We start from the raw sequence: 22,163 nt of genomic DNA, 5'->3' as shown, positions 1-22,163 counted from the left end.
TCAACATGTTTGCCTGGTTCTTCCAGTTGCTTTTTGCTTTGCCCACCCCTCATTGAGGCACTGCTTTGGGATGTCCCAATAGTCCAGATTCAGAACAGCTGTGTCAGTGAATGAACGTCAGAGAAAATGGGATTTTTTGGTACTCACCGTAAAATCCCTTTTTCCGAGTTCATTAACGGATACAACACCCACCCCTCTTTATGACTTTGTTTTCTGACATGGCTTTGTTACAAACTGGATTGCCTATAGCAGGGGGGGGGGGGGATATATACCAGAAAGGCCTGCCCATAGGCGGTGCAGAGAAATTTTCTACCTAGTGTCCTAATCCTGTAGATGGCAATATAAGCCAATGGTCCAGATTCAGAATTCAGAACAGCTGTGTCTGCCAATGAACTTAGAGAACGTAATTTTATGGTGAGTAACAAAAGTCCCATTTTTTTTTCCCAGCTGTTCCTGGGGCCGTCGGGTGTGGAGGTTTTTTTTTTTGGTGTTTTTTTTTTTTTCCCCCTGCCTCTACATGCCCCTGCATGTTAGCCTATGTGTCCATGTACCCATAGTTGTTCAGAGGCAGAAAAAAAAACATTGCCAATGTATCCAGGAGCAGATGTGTTTTGACAGAAAAAATTGCTTTATGTCTTTAAATGCGCCTTAATGCTAGGCATGTTTAATACTTGAGCGTTAATTTCAAAGGCCAGATGAAATTATTCTGGCCAGTGAAACAAATTGATGCCCAAGGTCTTGACATGCCTAAATGTGTTATGCTTATGTCAAGCGCTTTTCTGCCAAAACGTTGAAGCCAAGAGGAAAGGCATCTAGAAGAGTTGGCAAAACATCCTGTGTGCATGAAGCCTAAATCTGGTTTTTATTTTGTTCCTTTACCCCCAAGTTATAAATTTCAAAAATAGATTGTATGAGTCAGGTAAATCGTTTGGGTTTTTTTTTTGTGCGGTTTGTTTTTTTTGTAACTTTGTGAATAAAGGTGTGGTTTTTTTTTTTTTTTTTTTGGTTTTTTTTTAATTTTTTGGTTTTTTGTTTTAGAACAACAACTTGCAAAATGAAAACCAGTGCTTAAAAAAAAATATTTCTGCTCTTATAAAAACAGCAAGAGTTGAACTCACACGTAAAGAGGAAGAGATCAACAGACTTAATCAACGGTAAACATTGTCTTTTATTACGAAACATAATTCTGTGAATTAAGATTTATTAGTTTTTTGTTATATTTTTTAAGTTTAGCTGCAAACATATACCATTTCCTTGTTAACTATTTCTAAACTTTTACAAAAATAGTGAAATCATACTTAAAATTCTGATTTCATCAAATAGCTGATGGAAATACAAAAGATTGCAAGCCTTATTGTTTAAAACTACTAATATGTTTTAAAACTAGCTTTCCGGATTGAATTTTTAATTGTGTAAAGGTACACACCAATCAAAATAGAGAATAAACTCTATTTGCTCTGGTATTTAGATTTCTTACAGATATAACTGTAGTGCACTGATCCAGTTCACTCCCTATTTAGTAACCTATGAATACTTTTTGCGTATCTGTTAGTGATTTGAGAATTATTCCATTCCCCAACATACCTGTAGATTACTTCCTGTCTCATGTACAAAAAGCCTGATATTTGGAAGTCTTAACGGTACTCTCAGCAGTTAATTACATTCAGACCAGCCTTGGAAGTTTGAATTTGTTTGATAAAGTAAGGCAGAGAAAAAGGAACTTATCTAGCACAACTTGCGGACCCTCTTGTAGCACAGGTGGAGCCTTGAGAACTCCAACTATAGCATATTACATAGAATACAGATTAAAGTGAACCTGTGCTTTGCCATGAAGGGAAAAGCAACAGATTCACTGATCTGCTAGCCTCTAAGGGAGGTTATTCTTGCCTTCCTTTCCCCATCCTCTCTTTGCACTGTGATGGCGAGAAACCTGAGAGAACTCCCCTCCCTGATGTGGCAGTGCTGAGTGTCTGAGTAGCCAGATGCCAAGCAGCAGTGCTGTCATGGAGGGTAAGAGAATGGGTCATGGGCCATACCCAAAATAATCAGTTATGCCACGTTTTCAGGCCAACACAGCGGAGGCAGGGAGGGGGAGAAGTAAATATAAGCCTCTGTGGTAGTAGCATTAAAGTTAATCTTTTGTTTTGCCTTTCCATGTGCACAGGTTCATTTTAAGGTAAACTCCAGAAATCCAGCTACTTTGTAAACACTGCAGGCATACCATGCGTTAAAGCATAGTAAACTTGTAAAAAAGAAAAAAAAGTTTCCCCCTGCAAGGTAATATCATAATGTGCTAGTTTACATTATATACTAGCACATTATTTGAAACTTGCCTTAAAATGAAGCCCTCCAGCTGCGTGCTGACAGGTCCTCCATCTTTACCCGTGCTTCCTTCCGGGTTCCCAGGCTGCAGCTTCTTGAATGGCTGAGCCACAGATAATGTCACTCCCACACATGCATGGCACACAGCTCTGCAGGAATAGCACGAGTATGCCAGTTCTTCAGAGCACATGCTCTGATGATGTCACCGGCAACTGCTTTGTAGAATAACTCCTACACGGTTCACGTGTGTGTATGTATGTGTGTGTGTGTGTATATATATGTATGTATATATGTGTATATATATGTATGTATATATGTGTGTGTGTGTGTGTGTGTGTGTGTGTGTGTGTGTGTGTGTGTGTGTGTATATATATATATATATATATATATATGTGTGTGTGTATGTGTATATATATGTGTGTGTGTGTGTATATATATATATATATATATATATATATATATATATATATATATATTAATTTTACCTACAGGTAAACTTTATTATAAGCTTACCTGTAGGTAAAAATAGAAATGAGAGTTTACTGCCACTTTACAGTATAAGTATAGGCAAAACTTTGTCATTTTGCTTAGAGTAAGAGAGGGTCAAGGCATCATTTTTTTTACTGCCAAAACGCAGCTGCTCCTGGATGCACTGGCAGCGGGGTGTTCTATCTCCACTAAAAAAAAAAGTTGCATTTTAGTTACGCTTTTAAGTCTGATGATATGCCTACCACTTTGTGAACTTATTGCTTTAATTTACATCTGACAGGTTTATTGTGCTCAAGGAAGATAGCTTCTGGAGCTCCAACGCTGGACGCTCTGGTCTCAGTTCCTTCAAGGGTAAAGTTGCTGCGGTGCTATGCCTGCTCCTGCCCAGTCAAAGAAGTCTTTGTATTTTGTGAAAGTATTCACAAAGGCTTCTGTGAATGGATAGCAGCGGGCATAGCTGCTCTGTGTCTTTCTCTCCGCTCACAGCCTCGGTGTCTCCTCGGGGAGTGCAATAAACCTGTTAGATGTAAAGAACAAAGATAAGTCCAGGAGGTGTCATGCACCTTGTTGGACTTAAATCATAGTATAAATTATATCTTATTATGGCACCTAATATTACTGTACTAAATAATAATATTGTGCTCACATTGTACCAACCGTGAGAATTACAGCTGCCCCTAAAAAGTGGGATAACACTTATACATAAGCAATCATGAATAGATAGACGCTGTGTAACAGCAAAACCATATATACAAAGCAAAACTTCTCTCTACATTTTATGACCTATATCATTGGGTGTAATATTTAATCCTCTCAATAATCAATATTATCCTTTTAACAATAATAGACGTGAATTAAATCTCATTAATACAGTGTCAGTCCTTTTGTGATGTGATGCTGTGAACCAAAAATCCGTGTGCTTTCACCACGTACAGATAAATTAAGTGAATTGCTCACTCACCAAACTTATTTGAACTCTGGTTAAGGTGGTCAAAAGCGCATTGTTGTAATAAATACAGAAAGATCCACCTCTGGCTTACCCTAGGGTGTTCCTCCCAGTCATCAGCACACCGCAGACAGTGACCCCAGGGGAATGATAAAATTCCAGGTGAACCAACAGTAGATGGATTCTCTATATCAGGCTCTCCTTACGATTGATTTAATGTTCCAAACAGCTAAAGAGAAATCAAATAGATTTTATGCGTTCTAAGTGCAGTATTTATTGGATAAATTGTGATAAAAATACAGCTATGCACTCACATGTAAAGGTGCCCTGTTAACCGGAACCAGTCTGTATATCCTATGTGATCTGGAAATGGCCGATGTGCGTTCCAAGCCTCACCTTCGCTGAGACGGACGTGACGTCACTGGAACCCGGAAGTGACGGAATCACACTTCTACATACGTTTTGCCTGGCGGCGTCTTCAGGAAATGACGACCTCCATGTCCGGGCTAGTTATATAGAGGCTAGCCCTCACTGATTGGATGTCTCCAAAAGCAGGGCTGACATCCTCATTGGATGACCCCTGCCAATAAACTAAAAGGCAAATTAACACAAATAATCAAAAAAGGGAATAATTATGGAATTTTAAACAAGAAAGAAGGCAGATATTTAACATCTAAAGTACCTAGGTTACCAGTTATTTATCAGGTCCCAAAGATACATAAAAACCCAATGAATCCTCCAGGAAGACCTGTAATCAGTGGCATTAACTCATTGCATTTCAGAATGGAAGATTATATTGATTATTTTCTTCAGCAAGAGGCAAAGCATACCTTAAGGATAGTAGGGATCTCATTAATTTTAATAGAGGTATTGACACAACAGAACAAACTTTGTTGGTCACAGTGGATGTTGTATTCCTATATACAAATATAAAACAATTGGATTCCCTTGAAGCCACCTAATGGGCACTCCGTTAATATTCCAGTATAGCAGCCCCTTAGAAAGAATTTGTACTAGAGGGGTTGGAGATGGCTATGGCCAACAACTACTTCTGGTACAATGGAGAATTCTTCAACCAAATTAAGGGAGTAGCCGTGGGAGCTAGGTATGCCCCGAGTGTTGCTATCATCTTCCTTAATAAAGAGGAATAAGAAATTTTCCATAGTTATACTGCAACTAAAATTGTACAGGAGGTACGTCCAATGATATTTTTATTATCTGGGAGAGGGGACTACAGGAAATGAAGACCTTTCTAGAATCTATGAATTCCAATGTTTATAGTATTTACCAGTAATATCCAAAGGGAGGTCATTCAGTTTTTGGATCTGGAAATCATAAGTGGCAAAAGAACAGACACCAGAACTTATTTTAAAGATACAGACAGAAATGGGTATATCTCTAAAAGGAGTTGTCATCACCCAAAATGGTTGAGAGCAATCCCAAGGGTCAGTTCATGAGGATAAGGAGAAACTGTGGTAGGAGGGAAGATTATGATGAGCAATTAGAGAAACTATTAGACTCCTGGAAAAGGGATACAAAAAAGTAGAGTTGGAACAAATAAGAGATCAGGTTGGAAATAAGGATTGAGATGCACTACTGGTACCCAAGTCTAAGAAAAGCTCAGGCACAGAGATGGCGTTCATCACATGTTTTAATTTACAGTGTAAGGAACTGGAGAAAATTATTGGTCTATCTTACTGAGGGATCAAACTTTGAAACAAATCTTACCAACAAGGCCCACATTTATATATAAAAAAAGCGTTGGGTCTGAGGCATATAATTTCCAAGAATGTGGTGGAACTCCCAAGGAGGCCCCCCACATTCTTGGATGCCACATTCTCCAAATGTGGAAGATGTAAGACAAGTAGGACGGTTAGAGACCAAAGCAAAAGGATTGACAGTTTCTCATCACATGTGACAGGAGAAACATACGCTTAAAGCTCATCACGTGTGATTCGAGATATGTCACTTATTTACTCACCTGCCCATGTAAATTGCAATACATGGGCAGAGCTACGAGGTAATTGTCTACACACATAGATTATCAAGAATTGTTTTAAACCGCATAGTGTCTCTAACCATTTTGACTGAAACAATAAAGTTCCCAGCCTTTTACAGTTTTGGAAAATAAAGTCTCTAAACACTGGAGGGGGTACAAATATGAGCATAAAAGTCTCACAGATGGAAACCTAGTGGATTCATAGATTGCACACTGGACCCAAAAGGTTTAAATTGGGATATAGATCTTAATTGTTAAGATCTTTGTTAATTGTTAATCTGCATATCCAGAAAGTTACTTCAGGTTCAATGCAAAGGAGCTTTATAAGGACGAGGATCATCTTTACCAACCCCATAACATCTAACCTGAAGACCCACCATCTCTGAGAGGGAAGTTCATCTACCCATTACCTGTTTGATGACATCTGGATTTTAACATAAGGCGCAATAATTATGCGCATCCAGTGAGTGCGCATTACCTTTACCACTACTGCACCGATACCGGATCCAGAGTCATTGAGCACGAGAGTCACTTTATATACTGTTTACATTGGAACTTTCTGATTTACCATTTCTGGTTTTAGATTGGATTATTTTATTGGTGTTATTTCGAAATTGTATACGCAGAGTCTTTTTGACTATTTATTTAATTATCCTAGCACTGCACTTTTTTGTCTATTATCTGTGTTTTAGGGTGCTATTGGTTGCCTTCTTGTGCACAGTAGCTTTTTTAGTGTGTTTTATTTAAGGTGCTCACACCTCCTTTATTTTACACTTAATTTATCTGCACGTGGTGAAAGCACACGGAATTTTGGTTCACAGCATCACATCACAAAAGGAATGACACTGTATTAATAAGATTTAATTCACATCTATTATTGTTAAAAGGATAATATTGATAAGACATTATTGGGAGGATTAGTATTACACCCAATGATATCTGTAATGAAATGTAGAGATATGTTTTGCTTTGTATATATGGTTTTGTTATTGCACAGCGCCTATCTATTCACAATTGCTTAAATCATAGTATGCCTGCACTTTTTACAAAGTGGCTGAATTCCTGGAATCCAAACTGTAGTACAGAACAGAAACAAAAGTGCACCAACCTTGCGCATTACCTCAGTAAGCAAATGGTAAATTTTATGAATTAAGAATTATACTCACAAAAGTGGCAATATATAAGGCATATAAAATCCAAAATCAAAGCACTGGAATAGGAGACAAGTGCAAGCACAGGAGGTGTTGTATTTGTGTCCTGGTATCCAATTTTAGCCCTGGTTTACACTGTGAACCGCATTTGAATTGCAAAGCATTCCTGTGCAAATCAAAAGCGATTCTGTGCAGTGTGATTTGAGCCCATTCATTTTTTGATGGCTCAAATTGTTCCCCAGCAAAACAGTGCAGGCACCTTCCTTTTTTTTTTTTTTTTTTTTTTTCTTAGCCGCACTGAAATTGGATTGCATGAGTGTTTATACCCATGCAGTCTGGTTCAGGCAGACACACTGAATTTGCAACCTGTTTTTACGGTGTCAACTTCTAATGGACATCGGCAGCAGATCACAGAACACAGTGCGATTTGTGGTGCGGAAAACATATATAGGAATTGCTGCATTCCCCACACTTAAAGTAAGCTTTGCAGGCTTCAACTTTTGTCACAGTTGCAATATTTGCAGGATAAAGCTAACGGATTTCATTTATGGCCTAGAATTAACTTTGAAGAGCTTAGCTTGTCACATAGTGTTTTTTGTTTATTTTGCAAAGTCATCTGCAGTTGAACTCTAAAGCTAAGAATGAAATGAAATTCACATTGATAGCAATGGCTGTCTAAACAGGTTGCAGTAGTTATTTGTGCTAATACCTATTTCTCAATTTTTAATCCTTATTAAGGCTGTGTGTTCCAGGAAGTACTCGAAGTTTTAAGCCAAATACAGTACCATTATTAAGTGTAAATACAAAATTAAAGAACAATGAGCCGTCTAAAGACCCAATAAATAAGACTAGTAGCATAAGGAAAGAAGGGAAACCACAAGGAACTTCTAAAGACCAGATGGGTAACTCTTCTTCTACAAAAAGCTGTTCTGAACAGGCAAAGTCTTCTGTAGAATCTAATTCAGAATCTAATGCAAAAATGGAGCAAAGACACTGCAAGGAGAGTGAAGGAACAGAAAAACAGACTTCAAGGCACAAGGTAATGGTAGATGAGAAAACTAAAAGAGAAATGAACTCCGATAGTCAGAGTAGAGATGTAGATCGACGGCAAAGGAGTGAAGGACACAGATCTAGTCTCAGCACTGTAGCAGACGATGGTATTTGTGAAATAAAAGAAAAGTCACTTGGACAACCAACAAAAACTGGAAAAAGTGAAAGATCTCAAGAAACCAGAAATTCTAAAAAGTCAGATGATTGCAAAATGGACAGTAGGAAACATTCCTCAGCCTCCCATGATAAACCAAGCTTTTCAAAAGAAAACACACGATCCCAAGAACTGCATCAGTCAAAAGAAAAGTATATAAAAACACATGAAAAATCTCAACACAGAAAGGAGTCTAAAGGATATGAGCAAGACAAAACTGTGAAACACAAACACAGAACACTCGAAAAGGATGATGGGTCCCAAAGGTTGAATAGAACCCATTTTTCGACTCTTAAAAATGACTACTCTCAAAAATCCTCACCATCAGAACAGAACAAAAGGAGTATTGATTCTGACAGAAAGGATAAACGTTGCTCAGAGTACAGTGGTTCCAAAAATGTAAGCAAAGACTCAAAATCAAGCAAGAATGAAGTTAGGCCATCACCAACCAAAGTTAAGTATAAATGTGATAGCAAAAGTTTATCTGATCGGGACAATAGGGCTGAAAAGAAAAAATCTAAAGATGAAGACGATGTTGGATTTGATCAAAATCACAGAGGGCACCGAAAAGAGAAAGTGTCTCACCATTCTTCAAATAAAGTAAAAATGCAAGACTGTCCTAGTAGAGCAGAAGTGAATTCCCAAAATCTTACAAAAAGCTCAACTTGTCAGAAGGAAGATAATTCTGTAAAGAACTTGAAGTTATCCTTTATGGAGACTCTTAATCTGACCCTTTCTCCAGCTAAAAAAAAAAATCAAGATTCAGAATCGGCAAACTCTCCTGTGTCTGCTAAGGAAACTGGTATAGATTTTGTAAATATAGAGGTATCTTCTAAAGTGTGCACAAGCACTAAAGATGGTGGAGAATCTGAAGAACATTTAGGTAAACCTAGCTTAATGGATTTGAAGCATAGTACAAAACTCTCTGTAGCAGATCCCATTTCTTCAGATGATTTAAGATTGGTGCATCATTCTGAGTCTGAAGATACTTCAGCACTTCACAGAGAACAGTCAACAGTGACCATTAAGGAGGGCAAGGCACTTGCAGAATCTACACAATCAAATATAGATTGTCTGCAAGTCTTACATATGGAACCAAAGGCCAACATTTCTGATGATGTGGACACACAAAGCATTTTAGATGATTCTGATCTTATTGTGCTTGATTCTTACATTGAAATTGACAAGTGTAGCGATAACGAGATCTCTTCAGCAAATCTGAACATGCCTGTGCCAGCTGAAAATGTTCAAGATAATGGAGTTATCTTATCGCAGATAACTGAAGATGTAGACCAGACAAGCGACTTGAAACCAAATATGACTCGGTCCACAACAGGTATATGTGAATCCTCAAATACTGATCAGTGTTTACATGATGAAAGTTCTGTAATAAGCCTTGACTTAAATTTCTTAAGACGTATACCTAAGGTCGTCAGTCCACTAAAAAGCCCAGCCAGACCTCTAGCACATCTGCCTACAACTGAACGCACGACCAAGGCTTCAGTAGTGAGCGTGTCATATAAAGGTAGTATTTTTTCATTATTATAAAAGTAGCTGTAGTTTTGCATGCAGGCATGCTTTTAGGTTTAGATTTTTTTTATTTCTTCTGCGGTTTGGTCTACTTTTTTTTTTATTCTTTCACTTTAATTCTAATCCTTGATTTTTATGGTGTTTTTTTTTTTTTTTCTTTTTTTTGTTTGTAATTTTGTATTTTTAATGCAGATATTAAATGGTTTCTGCAAACTGATTGCTTGCACAGATCAAAATGCAAGACTGTTTTTATATTGGGTAGATTTATGATTTTATTTTTTTTTTAACTTCTTTGGTCTAAAAATGTTTGGATAATTTAGTAATTTACCTCTGGAGACACTGGTCTGGGTCTTTTATTCATCAAATTTGCAGTTTATGAAGGATCTTATTGATCACAAATTTGCCATTACTGCAGATATCTGTTGAGTTATGGTCTGTTTATTGTTCATTAACACCAAATTCCCTTCAGTAGCAGAGACTAGGTTAAATCGCCTTTCAAATATGCTTTTCTTTATACCCTGTCAGTGCAGTGTGTTAAAGCAGAGGCAAATTAATAAGTTGATGTTCTATTACACAGTTGATGAATTAATAAAGTTATATACATCACTAGAAATGTGTTTATGAAATCTTAATCTTTTTTTTTTTTTCTCCTCATTAGATCTTCCATCAGATGTAAATATGCGCACTCCAAATGAGCTGAACAAAGAGAATTGTGAACCAGTCAGCAAAACTGATAAAGACTCTGAAACTTTTCCAATAGAGATCTCTTCTGATGAAGTTGAGGAAGGGGAGATTATAAGTGATGAAGAACCAGATAATGAGCAAACCTCACAGTCTAAAAGTAGCCCAAGCCAAACTGAGCCCATCAAAGGTACAAATGTGATGAAGAGCCCTGAAAGTCAGGAAAGCAAGGTAGCTTCTTTGACCAAACCAAATGGAGTCATTTCACCACTCAGGCAATCAACTTCAAAAGCAAAGAAAAAAACAAAAGAGAATACAAAAGCAAAATTGCTTGCGTTGCCAGTTGACAGAGGGAAAAATGTAAGCGCTGACTCTTGCCTTGAAGGAGTTTTAAAAATTGTTCCTCCATCAAATATACAGGATGTTCTACAGATGTTGAGAATAATAAGAAAGCATATAAGAAAAAAATACATGAAATTTAAGATACAGTTTCCACTATCCCAGTTCCATCGCTTTGTTGAAGCAGCATCATTATGCTTTACCACTCTAGCAAACCGTTTAGATTGGTCTAGGTTGTGTTCTTCACCAGACAAATTGCAAAACAAAATGTGTAAGGTTATTGAATCCAGGCTAAAGCAGCTTAAAAAGAATGGGATTGTAGATCGGATCTTTGAGCAGCGGCTCATAGATATGAAAAAAAGGCTATGGAAATTTGTAGAAGAACAGCTTGACTCTTTATTTGATACTCTTAAAGGAGTGATCATAAAACTATGTGGCAATGCCAAATTAGAAACTGACCAAGATGAGAATAAAATAAGTGCAATATCATCAACAAAATTGCAAAAATCTGATCAAATAAAGTCTCAAAAAGTGAATAAGACTAAAGCTTCTGTAGCCAAATCAGAAAATGAACGTTGTTTAAGACGTTTAGACTTTCAATATCAAAGAGATGCTGCAAACACAAAACCTCAAACTACAGGGGACCCCAGTGTGGAAAAGAAGCTCTTAAAAGATTTGAGTACCACCTGTGACAAAATTAGTATTTCACCTGGTCATCACACGAGCCTAAAACCAAATATGTCCTCTTCATCCACTGCCAAACCCAACCCATCGAATGAATGTCAAATAGATCAGCAAAGCTCTGCAGGGTTATCCTTTAACTTAGTAAGTGATGATCACATGGGTGACATTTTTAAAACTTTGCTGAATGACAATTTAGAGTTTAACACCCTGCATGAAAACATATGGATATTGGACACTCCAGAGAAAAAAAGCACCTCAAGTCAAAGATATGATGCTGTAAATTCTTTGACAGAAATTAAAACGCCAGTTAAGGTAGCTTTTCCTTGGACTTCTATTTCCCCTCCACATATCGGTACTTTACCTAGACATGAGACTGTACTAACCCCAGATGTTTTTGATGAAAGCTGTCTGCTAGAAGTCCCTACAAGCACCTCATCCAGCAAAAGTGTAGCAACCTCTGAGGACCGATTCAAGTCCTATTCAGTTCTTATGGAAGATCTTGCCGTGTCACTTACTGTACCTTCACCCCTGAAATCTGATTCTCATCTTAGTTTTCTTAGGCCAGTTTATGATACTGAATCATTATCTAAAATAAATGCACATTTTAGTGAAGATGCTGTCTTGGATGAGGAAGATGCCACAGAAGAGGACATACATTTAACTTTGGATTCAGACAACTCAAACCCTGGTTCACCAGAAAATTCTACTGAACCTGATGGCTTTCAGTGCCATCCAAGCGAACCCATGCAAGCAGTTATAATGGAGAAATCCAATGATCACTTCATTGTTAAAATAAGACGTGCTGTATCATCTAATTCTCCATTGTCTGACAGCTCTTTGGTAGTAGAAGCTGACATTGCAGCTACAGGTCAGCTGGAGAGTACACATGGTAACATTCTTGATGAAAGTTTGAAACAAGGGATCCATGTTGAAACCAAACTCAAAGCAGACACCGAGAACGCTTTATTTGGTGAGTCCATGGTGCCATATTCTGAGGAGTCGAGTTTCACAAAAATTGATGAGAAATTAGAACATTTTACAGATGTAAAACAATGTACATGTTCATCGCCTAAAAATGTGCATTCCACATCTGTATTTCCTGATGCCTTAAACCAAAGTTTAACAGACCCATCTGAAGTTGAGTTAACAAATGTACTTCATACAGAGAAAGCTCAGCTAGACAGTGATAAATTGGTAACAATTTGTTCTGAAAGCAGTCCAAAAGATAGTGACAAGATGAAATCTGTTGAACAACAGCTGATGCACTGTGACAAGATGGAAACAACCTTTACAGAGGAAATCATAAACTGTCAAACTCCATGTGCAAATACAATTATAGGGAGCATTCCTGAAGCTGTGTCTGTAGACTTCAATCCGAAGAAAAAGAAAAGGAAGTCATCAGAGAAGGGACCTTCATCCAAGAGACTAAACATTTCTTTTCTTCCTGACAAGAACACTAAAAAGGAAGGTTCCTGCTATAGCAGGACTGAGGATGAAGACAAACCACAACGAAAACACAGAAGGGTTGTCAGTGAAAGCAATGTAATCTTTTCTTCATTTAAGCATTCCCCAAGTGGTGGAATATCTGCAAAGAATGTGATCAAAAAGAAAGGAGAAGTAGTTGTTTCCTGGACAAGGTAAATATTGCTTTAAGTGTCATTTATAAATCTAGGATATAAGGTGGTTTATGAATGTAATTTTCTAGCACTTTGGAGAATGTGTCTGTATGGCTACTTGTAGTATCCATCATTGGTGCTTATGACAAGATGTTACTCAAATTCGGAAGTGCCTGAACAAGGACTTTTTATGGTGAGATCACCAGGTATTATTTTTATGAAAGCTGCCAGTTTAAAGAGACTGAAAATGAGTATTGGCCCAAAGTGCTTTGATACCTCATACCACTTAGGAAACCTGGTAAATAACTGTTTGTCCTCCTCAGAAGTAGATTTTACTCAGACGTAGATCTTACTATTTCTTGCTTTACATCAGGGATCTTATAGGCAAGTGTGTGTAGAGCTTGGCAGAGTATTTTTTCTCCTTTCCTTCAAACATAACCTTTTGGTTTGAAAGACTATTTTCAATAACTTTTTTAAGTCTTGCCAGTTTGTTGTTTTCAGATTTTCTCTAGTTTGCAGATATATTTACTTTTGACATAGGTCATATCCATTAGTTACAATTTCATTGATATTGTTTTTTCCCTTCAAATCTACCTTGTTCCCTCGATTATGCTTTTCAACGCCTAGCAACAAGTTCTTGTTTCCCAAAACATGGTAACACCCATTACTGTTTAACCATTCTTTTCAATCTCTGTGCTGCTCATAAGTAAGATGAGACCGTTCACCCAGTTCTGGACCTCAGTGATTTTGGTTATTTGCTGCAAGAGCTAACACATGGAATTTCCTAGGATATTCTTAAAGCTGAATTCCAGGAATTCAGCCAATCTGTAAAATGTACTGCAATACTAGGAGTTAAGTGCAATGAGATGCATGCCACCTCATGGACTTATCCCTTTAATTTACTATTACGCTTATCTCTCGCTCACTTTTTTATGGAGCCTTGGGACCACAGCTGTCGCTACACTCAAGGAGCTCAGACAGGAGAGACACTGCCTTCTCATGCTAACATCTCTGCTGGCCCCTCCTCTTTGTTGCCTATTTACATGAGCCTTTGCAATATGTGAATGGGTTCACAAAATTCAAAGCACTCTGATTGGACAGGTGGGCTGGGAAGGGGCAGGCACAGTGGCTGCATGTGACTCTGCAACTGTTGGAGCTGAGATCAGAAGTTCCAGCATTGGCGCACCGGAAGTATGATAGCTATGCTCCTGGCACTCCATAAAAATGTCACTTGTAAATTAAAGCGGAGCTCCACCCAAAAGGGGAAGTTCTGCTTTAAGGACTGCTACCCTGCTCCTCATTAAGGATTGGCACCTTTGGGGGGCGGGGGAGAAGCAGGTACCCGAATTTGACAGGTACCCACTCCATCTTCTGGTCCGATCGGAAGCAGAAGGTGTCCTCCTTCCCTGTAGTCTTTTGGGACATGTGACAGGTCCCATAAGACCACAGGACCATTCATGAAGCTCAGTGCTACTCGCACATGCGCAGTAGGTACCCGGCTGTGAAGCCGCACCTCCTGGAATACAGGATGGCCGGTGAAACGGGCTGCAGGACTGTTTTTTAAAAGTCAGCAGCTACAGTTTTTGTAGCTGCTGACTTTTATTTTTTGACAGCGTGAGTGTAACTCCACTTTTAAAGAGTATATATTTCCTTTCCTGCCAACATAACCTTTTGGCTTGAAAGACTATTTTCTATAACTTTTTAAATTTCGCGAGTTTTTGCTTCAGATTTTCTCTAGTTTTGCAGATATATTTACTGTTGACATAGGTCATATCCATCAGTTACAATTTAACTGTTCCCTCATTTATGCTTTTCAAAGCCTAACAACAAGTTCTTGTTTCCCAAAACATGGTAAAACTCATTACAGTTTGGCCATGTTTCCACTGGTTCTTTCCAATCTCTGTGCCACTCATAAGTAAGATAACAGTTCACCTGGTATAGAGGGATGTTCTTGGTTTTGTTTTTCAGGTCAGAGGTCTACAACCACTATAGTGTTTAATAAAACTAATTGAAGACCAGGCCTTTTTCTGACACTGTGTTTACAAGCAAAATTCTGTGTGGTTTTTTTTTTTTTTTGCTTGAAAATTACTTGGAACCCCCATAAAGTATGTATAATTTTAGTGGAGGCCCTAGAGAATAAAATGGTGAGCTTTGCATTTTTTATGTCGCACTGTATTTTTGGAGTAAATAGATGCCTAACATGTCATGCTTTAAAATTGCGACGCTCATGGAACAGCGACAAACTACGTTGCCATAGGCAATGCTTTAAAGGCTTTTACAGGTTACCAGTTTAGAGTTAGAGGAGGTCTGATACTAAAACTATTGCTGTCATTCTGATGTTCACGGCGATACCTCAGATACGTCCAGGACCACGTATCCACGTGCCCAAGGTGTGCTTGATAGCCATGTGGATCTTTGTTCAAAGTTTTATCGTATTGACGTTGCTTTGGCTGATGACAGTTTTGGCTCTGAAGCTCTGCAGGTGTACCTGTGATTTAAGCCACACTTGTTTTAATGTGTTTTTGTTTTGTTTTTTCCTCATGAGTTTTGCTTTATTCTAATGAAAATTTGGGTAAAGGGGATTTTTTTTTTCTTTACAATAATTTTAATCCTTTTATTGTGCATTATAGCATAGACACTACCATACTACTGTTTTTATGGTGCTTTGATATGCCCTTGATGTTTTTCACTCAGTTTGGTATTTCTTCTTTCTGTTATTCTCTCTCCTTTTCTTCTAGTACTTGTAGTTGCTACTGTTTTTCTCTTCTTTCAGCAAGGGCTGAACCACAATGCTAGGTACACACGACACGTTTTGCTGGGTTGAACGAAAAAAAAAAAAATTGAAAGGTCGCTGTACTAACTATGCGATGTGCAGGGATCTCCCCTGCTTTGCAATTGTATTCTGACAGGGGGACTGCCCCTCTGCCAGAACACACTGATCAATGCTCACAGCCATTCGCTGCTAGCGCTGATCAAATGCTGGTTTTCCAGCATGCCTGTTCAAAAGAAGCCAGACAGGCTGCTGTACACTCTGGCCAAATGTCGGTCAGTTTGTTGAACCGGCCAATATTTGGCTTGTGTACCAGCTTTAAATGGGAGAAGGAACTTTTTTTGCTTAGTGACCATTTTCTTTTCCTAGGTGTATACCCAAAGATCTGTTGTGTTGCTAATTACCTAAATGTGAAAAAGATTCCCAATTTTTTTTTTTTTTTTCACTGCTTCATATATGACTGTCCTAAAAACTAACTTTTTTCTGTATGAAATGGTGTACACTTGGGCCACTATATTTAGGCATCTTTCTACTGTTAGCCTGCAAGTGAGAATTCAACGTGTTTGAGTAATGTGACAGGTAACATCAGCTAAGAGAGATCATTCTGCTTATGTAAATAATAGACTTTCAGTTGAACTGGCAAAGCCATTATTTGTTTCTAAAGCAGTAATAAACCCAAAAGAAAAAATGTATTCTATTGCCGCTTGCCAATTCTTGGATGTGATGGCTGCATTCGTTTTCTTGTTTCTTTTATTTTCAAATAGATAAGATTTATTGTCCTTGCAAATAAAACAATAATACATTTCAGAAAGTAACACTTCATAATTTTTACAAACACAAGCAATATTTCACACTTCTACATCCATAAAACATTATACAAAACATAAATAATAAACACCTCTAACATAACAAAACACTAAGCTGACTGGAAGGTTACCTAATTTAGGCTAATTTCACATTTATGGCAGCCCATGGGAAAAAGCTCTCCAGATATATTCTAACTTTAATATTTCTGTATTTTCTGTCTGATGGTAATAATAAAAAAAAAAAAGTGATAACTATTATGAAATCAATCTTTTTATTTTCTCTGCTCTATAGAGACAGTGGGAATCCTAGATATCTGATGGGAAGGGAGTTTATGACCAACTGTTTTCTCAAGTCATCTTCCAGGGCAGCATCTGAGAGATAGGGCTCCTCACACCTACAAACAAAAAACACAATGTCCACTATTATAAAATGTTTGCACATACCTGCCTGCCTCAGTTTTTTTTTTGTTTCATCCAGACCAACAGGATAGCCACGCAGTTTTTGTTTGTTTTTTTTTGTTTGTTTTTCTCCAGGGCTCTGTGCTAGTTGCATGGGCCTTCCTGTCTGGCTGCCTCCCCTAGAATTTGGAGAGGTTAGGCAGCATAGGACAGGAGTAGCTGAATGGTCTCTCCTGGGAACTCTTTTTCTTGAAAGCTTGAGGTTTCAGCCTCACGGAGGGTTCAGCAACAATCTCCCCAGCTAGTGGCGTCTTGGGATAGCCTCCCTACTTCTTACATTGCAGCTTGGTCATCAGGCAGCAGGTGTGAAGGACTTAGTCAGCATGGGAGACTGCTGTACATATTCACCTGTGATCCCTTGGGCTGAGGGAAAAGTGACTTGCTGGCTCTCTTCCTCCCTTGGAGGTTGCTTTCCCTGTGCTGTGGCTGCTGTATGCACTGTGGGTGTAGCAAGATGGCAGCGGCTGTATTCCAGGACACCAATGGCATCACTTCTGGCGACACACTAAAAGTCTGTGCCGTCTTAATGGTGGCTAGGAGGTCTGAGCATTTTCCAAGGGCACACCCCTGTTTGTGGCACTTCCAGTGGCTCCCCTATTGGTCGGGGCAGATGTTGTCACTTCTGGTTTCACCGAGGAGGTGGTTTTAATCTGAAAACATGTTTTACACACCTGAGGTCTTGAAACCAGCCAAGCTGCATGGCAACAGACTCATGGCAGGTATGTGTCCTCCGACAGGGTAGCTGTGGGGCTGGGCCAGTGCTGGGGCAGGAGAGCTTTTAAAGGGCATTACGTTACAAGCTCACTTAAGCTGACCATGTCAGACGCTGCAACATCTTGCCCATCAGATCATGTGAGCTAAAACAGCTCCAAGGTAAGCCAGAACATGCTGGGGCCACCTCTGTACTTACCGAACCATTATGCACCTAATGCGATTTAGTGGTAGCAGCGATTTTGTATAATTTGTGCCTCATTCTGGGTTTGTCTGTTTCTGTTTCAAAGGCCCCAGAAGAGAAAAAGGCTAAGACCAGCAAGGAAACATGTGCTTCGTGCGGTCACAGACTATCCCCAGATTGAAGAAAACTGCTGTGTCAGAAGTGTATCAGTAAACTGGTTATCAAAGAATCACAGGGTTTTCTTAAAGACATGTCATCCTATAAGAAAAAAAAATGTGGGATACTTTTGGTCTCCCATGCACAGCGATACAAAATTGTCAAACCCCAGCGGGCTCAGGCAGCAACCCATCCACCAACCAGGCTGTTATTTCATCCTGAAGTTGGAAAGAACCCAGCAGATCTGAACAAGAAAAGTATCAAATTCAGAGTCTGAGGATGGCTTATGCTTGGACTGAGGAAGAGTAAGGATCCCAGAAACTTCTCTTCCCTTCGGAAGACAGAGAATACCTGTTAAAAAGTGATTTCAAACACCCTGGGCATAAAAGAGGAGAAGGCTGAACTTTTCTCTACTTAAAAAGTATAAAGGGTTGCAACCAAAGAAACCCTGAACCTTCTCAACTCATTAAAAAAAGAGTGGGAAGAACCAGAGAGGAAACTGTGCACGCCAGCAGCAGTGAAACACAGATATCCGTTTTGGAAAGACAACACCCAGACATGGGCTAATGTCCTTTTGGTCAACATATCACTTTCCAAGACCTTTCATTTGATGAGTTTGCTTTCTTGTCCATTGGGTCTTTCAGGGTCTTGGAGTCCTTGCTAGAAAGGTCATGGGAAGCAGGAGCAGCAAATTTCAACCCTGCAATTGCATAAACATGTACAGAATGCAGTCTTATGGTGGCTAAATCGGTTCCAAAACCGAAGGTGGTACATCAAGGGAAGAGTTGCTAAGGACCATCCCAAAGCTAACCAGAGCTGCAGCATTTTTAGAAGATGCGCCAGCTGAGGCAATAAAGGTGACTGCCAGATCTACAGCTCTGATCAACTCTGTCAGAAGAGAATTGTGTCTGAAAGCATGGTCGGGGGACGTTACCTCAAAGAATAAGCATTCCCTTCACAGGCAAGCTCCTTTTTGGATTGGATCTAGAATCTGTACTCGACATGTCAAAGGATAGGAAGGAAGGTTTCCTACAGCCACAAAAGACAACACAAAATATCTTTTTGTCAGCAAAAAAGGGGTAACAAGCAAGGTGAAGCAAAACCGTACTGGTTCTTTCAGAAAAGAAAAAATAGGTAAGATTTATTTCTTAAGCCATCCACATCCAACACCAAAAAATATTGACTGTTTACAGGTGGGGTCAGGCTGGTGTCATTTGCAAACCAATGGCGGAACATAACTGCAAACAAGTTGAGACTCATACTCATCCTGAATCCCCTCAACAAAAAGATAAAATACAAAAAATTCCGGATGGAATCCATTTACTCCCAAAGGAGTATACTGGTATTAGGAGTCTTCATTGCGACAGTAGATCTGCAGGATGTTTACCTGCACATGCTAATAAAGAAAAACCATCACCAATACCTGAGGTTTGCAATCCAGGGACCAAAAGCTACACTTTGTATGCAATACACCTCCTTCCCCCTTGGGATTTCTTCAGCACCCAGAATTGTTACGAAAATGCTGGCAGAGGCTCTAAAGAAATTACACCTTTAAGGCATAGGAGTCATACCATACTTGGACGATCTCCTCTTTGTCAACACAGTAGAAGCACTTTTAAACAACCTTTAGTGAAGCATCTGTTACTTAAGGGAACTAGTGTGGATTATAAAGAAGCAAAAATCTCACTTGGTTCTCAGTCAAATGATACATTTTCTGGGCTATGTGATGGACTTCCAGAAGACAAAACTCCCATCTCACTCAGGACAAGGAACAGAGAATGATAGAAGAAATAACATCACTATGTTGCTCCAACTCGATCACTATAAGAAAAGGTATGAGAGTTCTGAGACTTATGACATCCTCCTATACTGGTCATCATTTTGAGCACAGTTAAACACAATGACCTCTCAATGGGATGTCCATCCACATTCTATAGACCAAATAATCGAAGTCTCAAAAGAAGTGAAGGAGTCTCTGCAATGGTGGCTCAAACCACTCCTTTACAGTCAGAGGCGTCAGTGGACTCTAACACAATTCGAATCACCTCGGGTTGGGGGGGCAGATCTGGCAGAGAAACTAACCCAAGTCAAATGGAGTCAACATTGGGCTCAAGCATCTTCAAACATGAAGGGAGTTGAAGGTGGCACAATGAGCACTGATGTCCTTTCACACACAGCTTCAGGATAAAAACATTCAGATACAGTTGGGCAGTGCTACAACAGTAGAATATATCAACAGACAAGGAGTAACCACATCTCGTCCGCTAATGAATCTGTTGGACTCTATTTTGACTTGGCCAGAGCAAATGTGCAGTCTAATTCAGTAGTGAACATGAAAGGGGTAGAGAACACATTCAGAGTACCTGAGCAGGAGCTTAGGAAAGCATGTGGAGTAGGCGCTAGATCAATCAACCTTCGATTGGATCACAGATATCTGGGGGACACATTCAGTGGACCTGTTTGCGTCAGAGAAACACCAAGACCTCAAAATTCTTTTCACTAACTGCAAGAGATGATAGCCTGGGGATGAACACCTTTGCTCAAAATTGATAATACGCTCTATGCTACACATTCCCTCCATCAATCCTAACTCCCAGTCATCCAGAAAATCAGAAGGAAAAAAGCAATGGTCTCTCAAAAAGCCTGGTTCAGTCCTCTCAAGAACATGAGCACTCAAATGTACCTATGTTTGCTGGACAAGCTGGACCTTCTAATACAGGGACCAATCTTTCACCCACACATCAAAACAATCTTTATGTCTGGTTACTGAAAAGGGTAATGCTACAAAAAAAGGGGCTGTCCGATAAGGTAGTGGACACCATGTTAGCCAGCAGGAAACCATTTACTCAGTCTATATATGGAAAAGTATGCAAAAAGTTCATCACCTGGTGCACGAATAAAGGGCGAGAGCGCTGCATAATGCCTGCAGTCCTGGACTTTTTTCAGGATAGAGCCAATGGAAAGCTCCCACATAGCACCCTTAGCCTGGGTTCACACTGATGCGGTGTGGAATTTGCGGCGTTTTCTGTGCAAATTCCGCACCACATCAGAATTGCACCCCATTCGTGCTAACTGCTGCGGGTGTGTGTTTAGGTAATACCCCGAAATTGGTCCGCAAAACGCAGTGCGATCTGCAGAATCGGATCGCATAGGTGTTAATATCTAAGCGATCCAATTCTAGTAAGGACCCAAAAAAGGGTCCTGCACCTTTTTGGTGCGGATGCGGTGCGATTGGAGCCATACATATGGCTCCAATCGCACCGCACACAATTCGCATGTGATTTGCACAGGAATGCGGTGTGGTTCCTGTGCGAATCACATGCAGTGTACCGCACCGCATAAGTGTGAACCTAGCCTAAAAGTTCAAGTGGCGGCCTTATCCTTCTCTTTTGATACAAAACTGGCTGAGGACCCGCTTAGAAAACTTTTCCTATATTCAGTAGGTACAGTTAAGCCAATAGGGAGCAGGAAGTTTCCTTCATGGGACTTATCTACGGTTCTGCAAGGTTTCCTAGTAGCTCTATGCAAACCCTTTACTCTGAAAACAGTGCTTCTGAGCTCCCTGGTATTGGCAAGAAAGGTGAGCGAAATACAGGCACTGTGAATGTTCAAACCTTATTGCACGATTCATCTAGACAAAATAATCCTCTCACCAGATCCAGCCTTACTGCCAAAAGTTGCATTTCACAGGTCGCAAAACATTGTTATTCCTTACCTTCCAACTACCTTTTCATGGCAAGAAAAGAGAAATATACTCCAAATTGGATGTCAGGAAAATCTTCATAGCCTACCCAGAAAGAACCAAGAATTGGTAAAAATCACCGGCATTATTGGTTCTATTCTCTGGAGTAAATAAAGCATGGGCTTCTTCTTTTGCAGGAAAAGCAGGGGCAACAATGGAGCAGATCTGCAGGGCAGCTACATGGTCAAGCTTTAAAACCTTTGTAAGGTACTATCGCATTGACTGCCTGCCCAGCCAAGATCAAATTTCAATAGGAAAGTTCTCCGGGTGGTTGACGCCCCCATTAAGTATTCCTTGCTACATCCTCTCAGATGCTGCCCTGGAAGACTGAGAAAACAGAGTTAGGTACCTGGTAACTCTCCTTCTAGGAATTC

At 39.4% G+C, this 22,163-nt stretch overlaps 1 protein-coding gene across 2 annotated transcripts in view; it reads left to right on the top strand.

The window, feature by feature from the left end:
- The window catches only part of CASP8AP2 (caspase 8 associated protein 2), a 65,603-nt gene that overhangs the window by 29,563 nt on the left and 13,877 nt on the right, over nucleotides 1–22,163 (top strand). The window contains exons 6-8 of one of the 2 annotated variants that reach the window (XM_089665389.1): nucleotides 1,039–1,154; nucleotides 7,646–9,447; nucleotides 10,300–12,982. In XM_089665389.1, coding sequence (XP_089521515.1) covers nucleotides 1,039–1,154; nucleotides 7,646–9,447; nucleotides 10,300–12,982 — 4,601 coding nt within the window. Of the gene's footprint in view, nucleotides 1–1,038; nucleotides 1,155–7,645; nucleotides 9,637–10,299; nucleotides 12,983–22,163 lie in introns of both variants that reach the window. The other variant, XM_089665388.1, reaches the window with a different exon arrangement.

This window comes from Staurois parvus, unplaced genomic scaffold (genome assembly GCF_062004578.1).
Source record: "Staurois parvus isolate SC_StPar_1 unplaced genomic scaffold, SC_StPar_1.0 ptg000048l, whole genome shotgun sequence".
Classification (NCBI taxonomy): domain Eukaryota; kingdom Metazoa; phylum Chordata; class Amphibia; order Anura; family Ranidae; genus Staurois; species Staurois parvus.
Note: the sequence above shows the minus strand (reverse complement) of the source record. Positions and strands in the feature narration are given on the sequence as shown.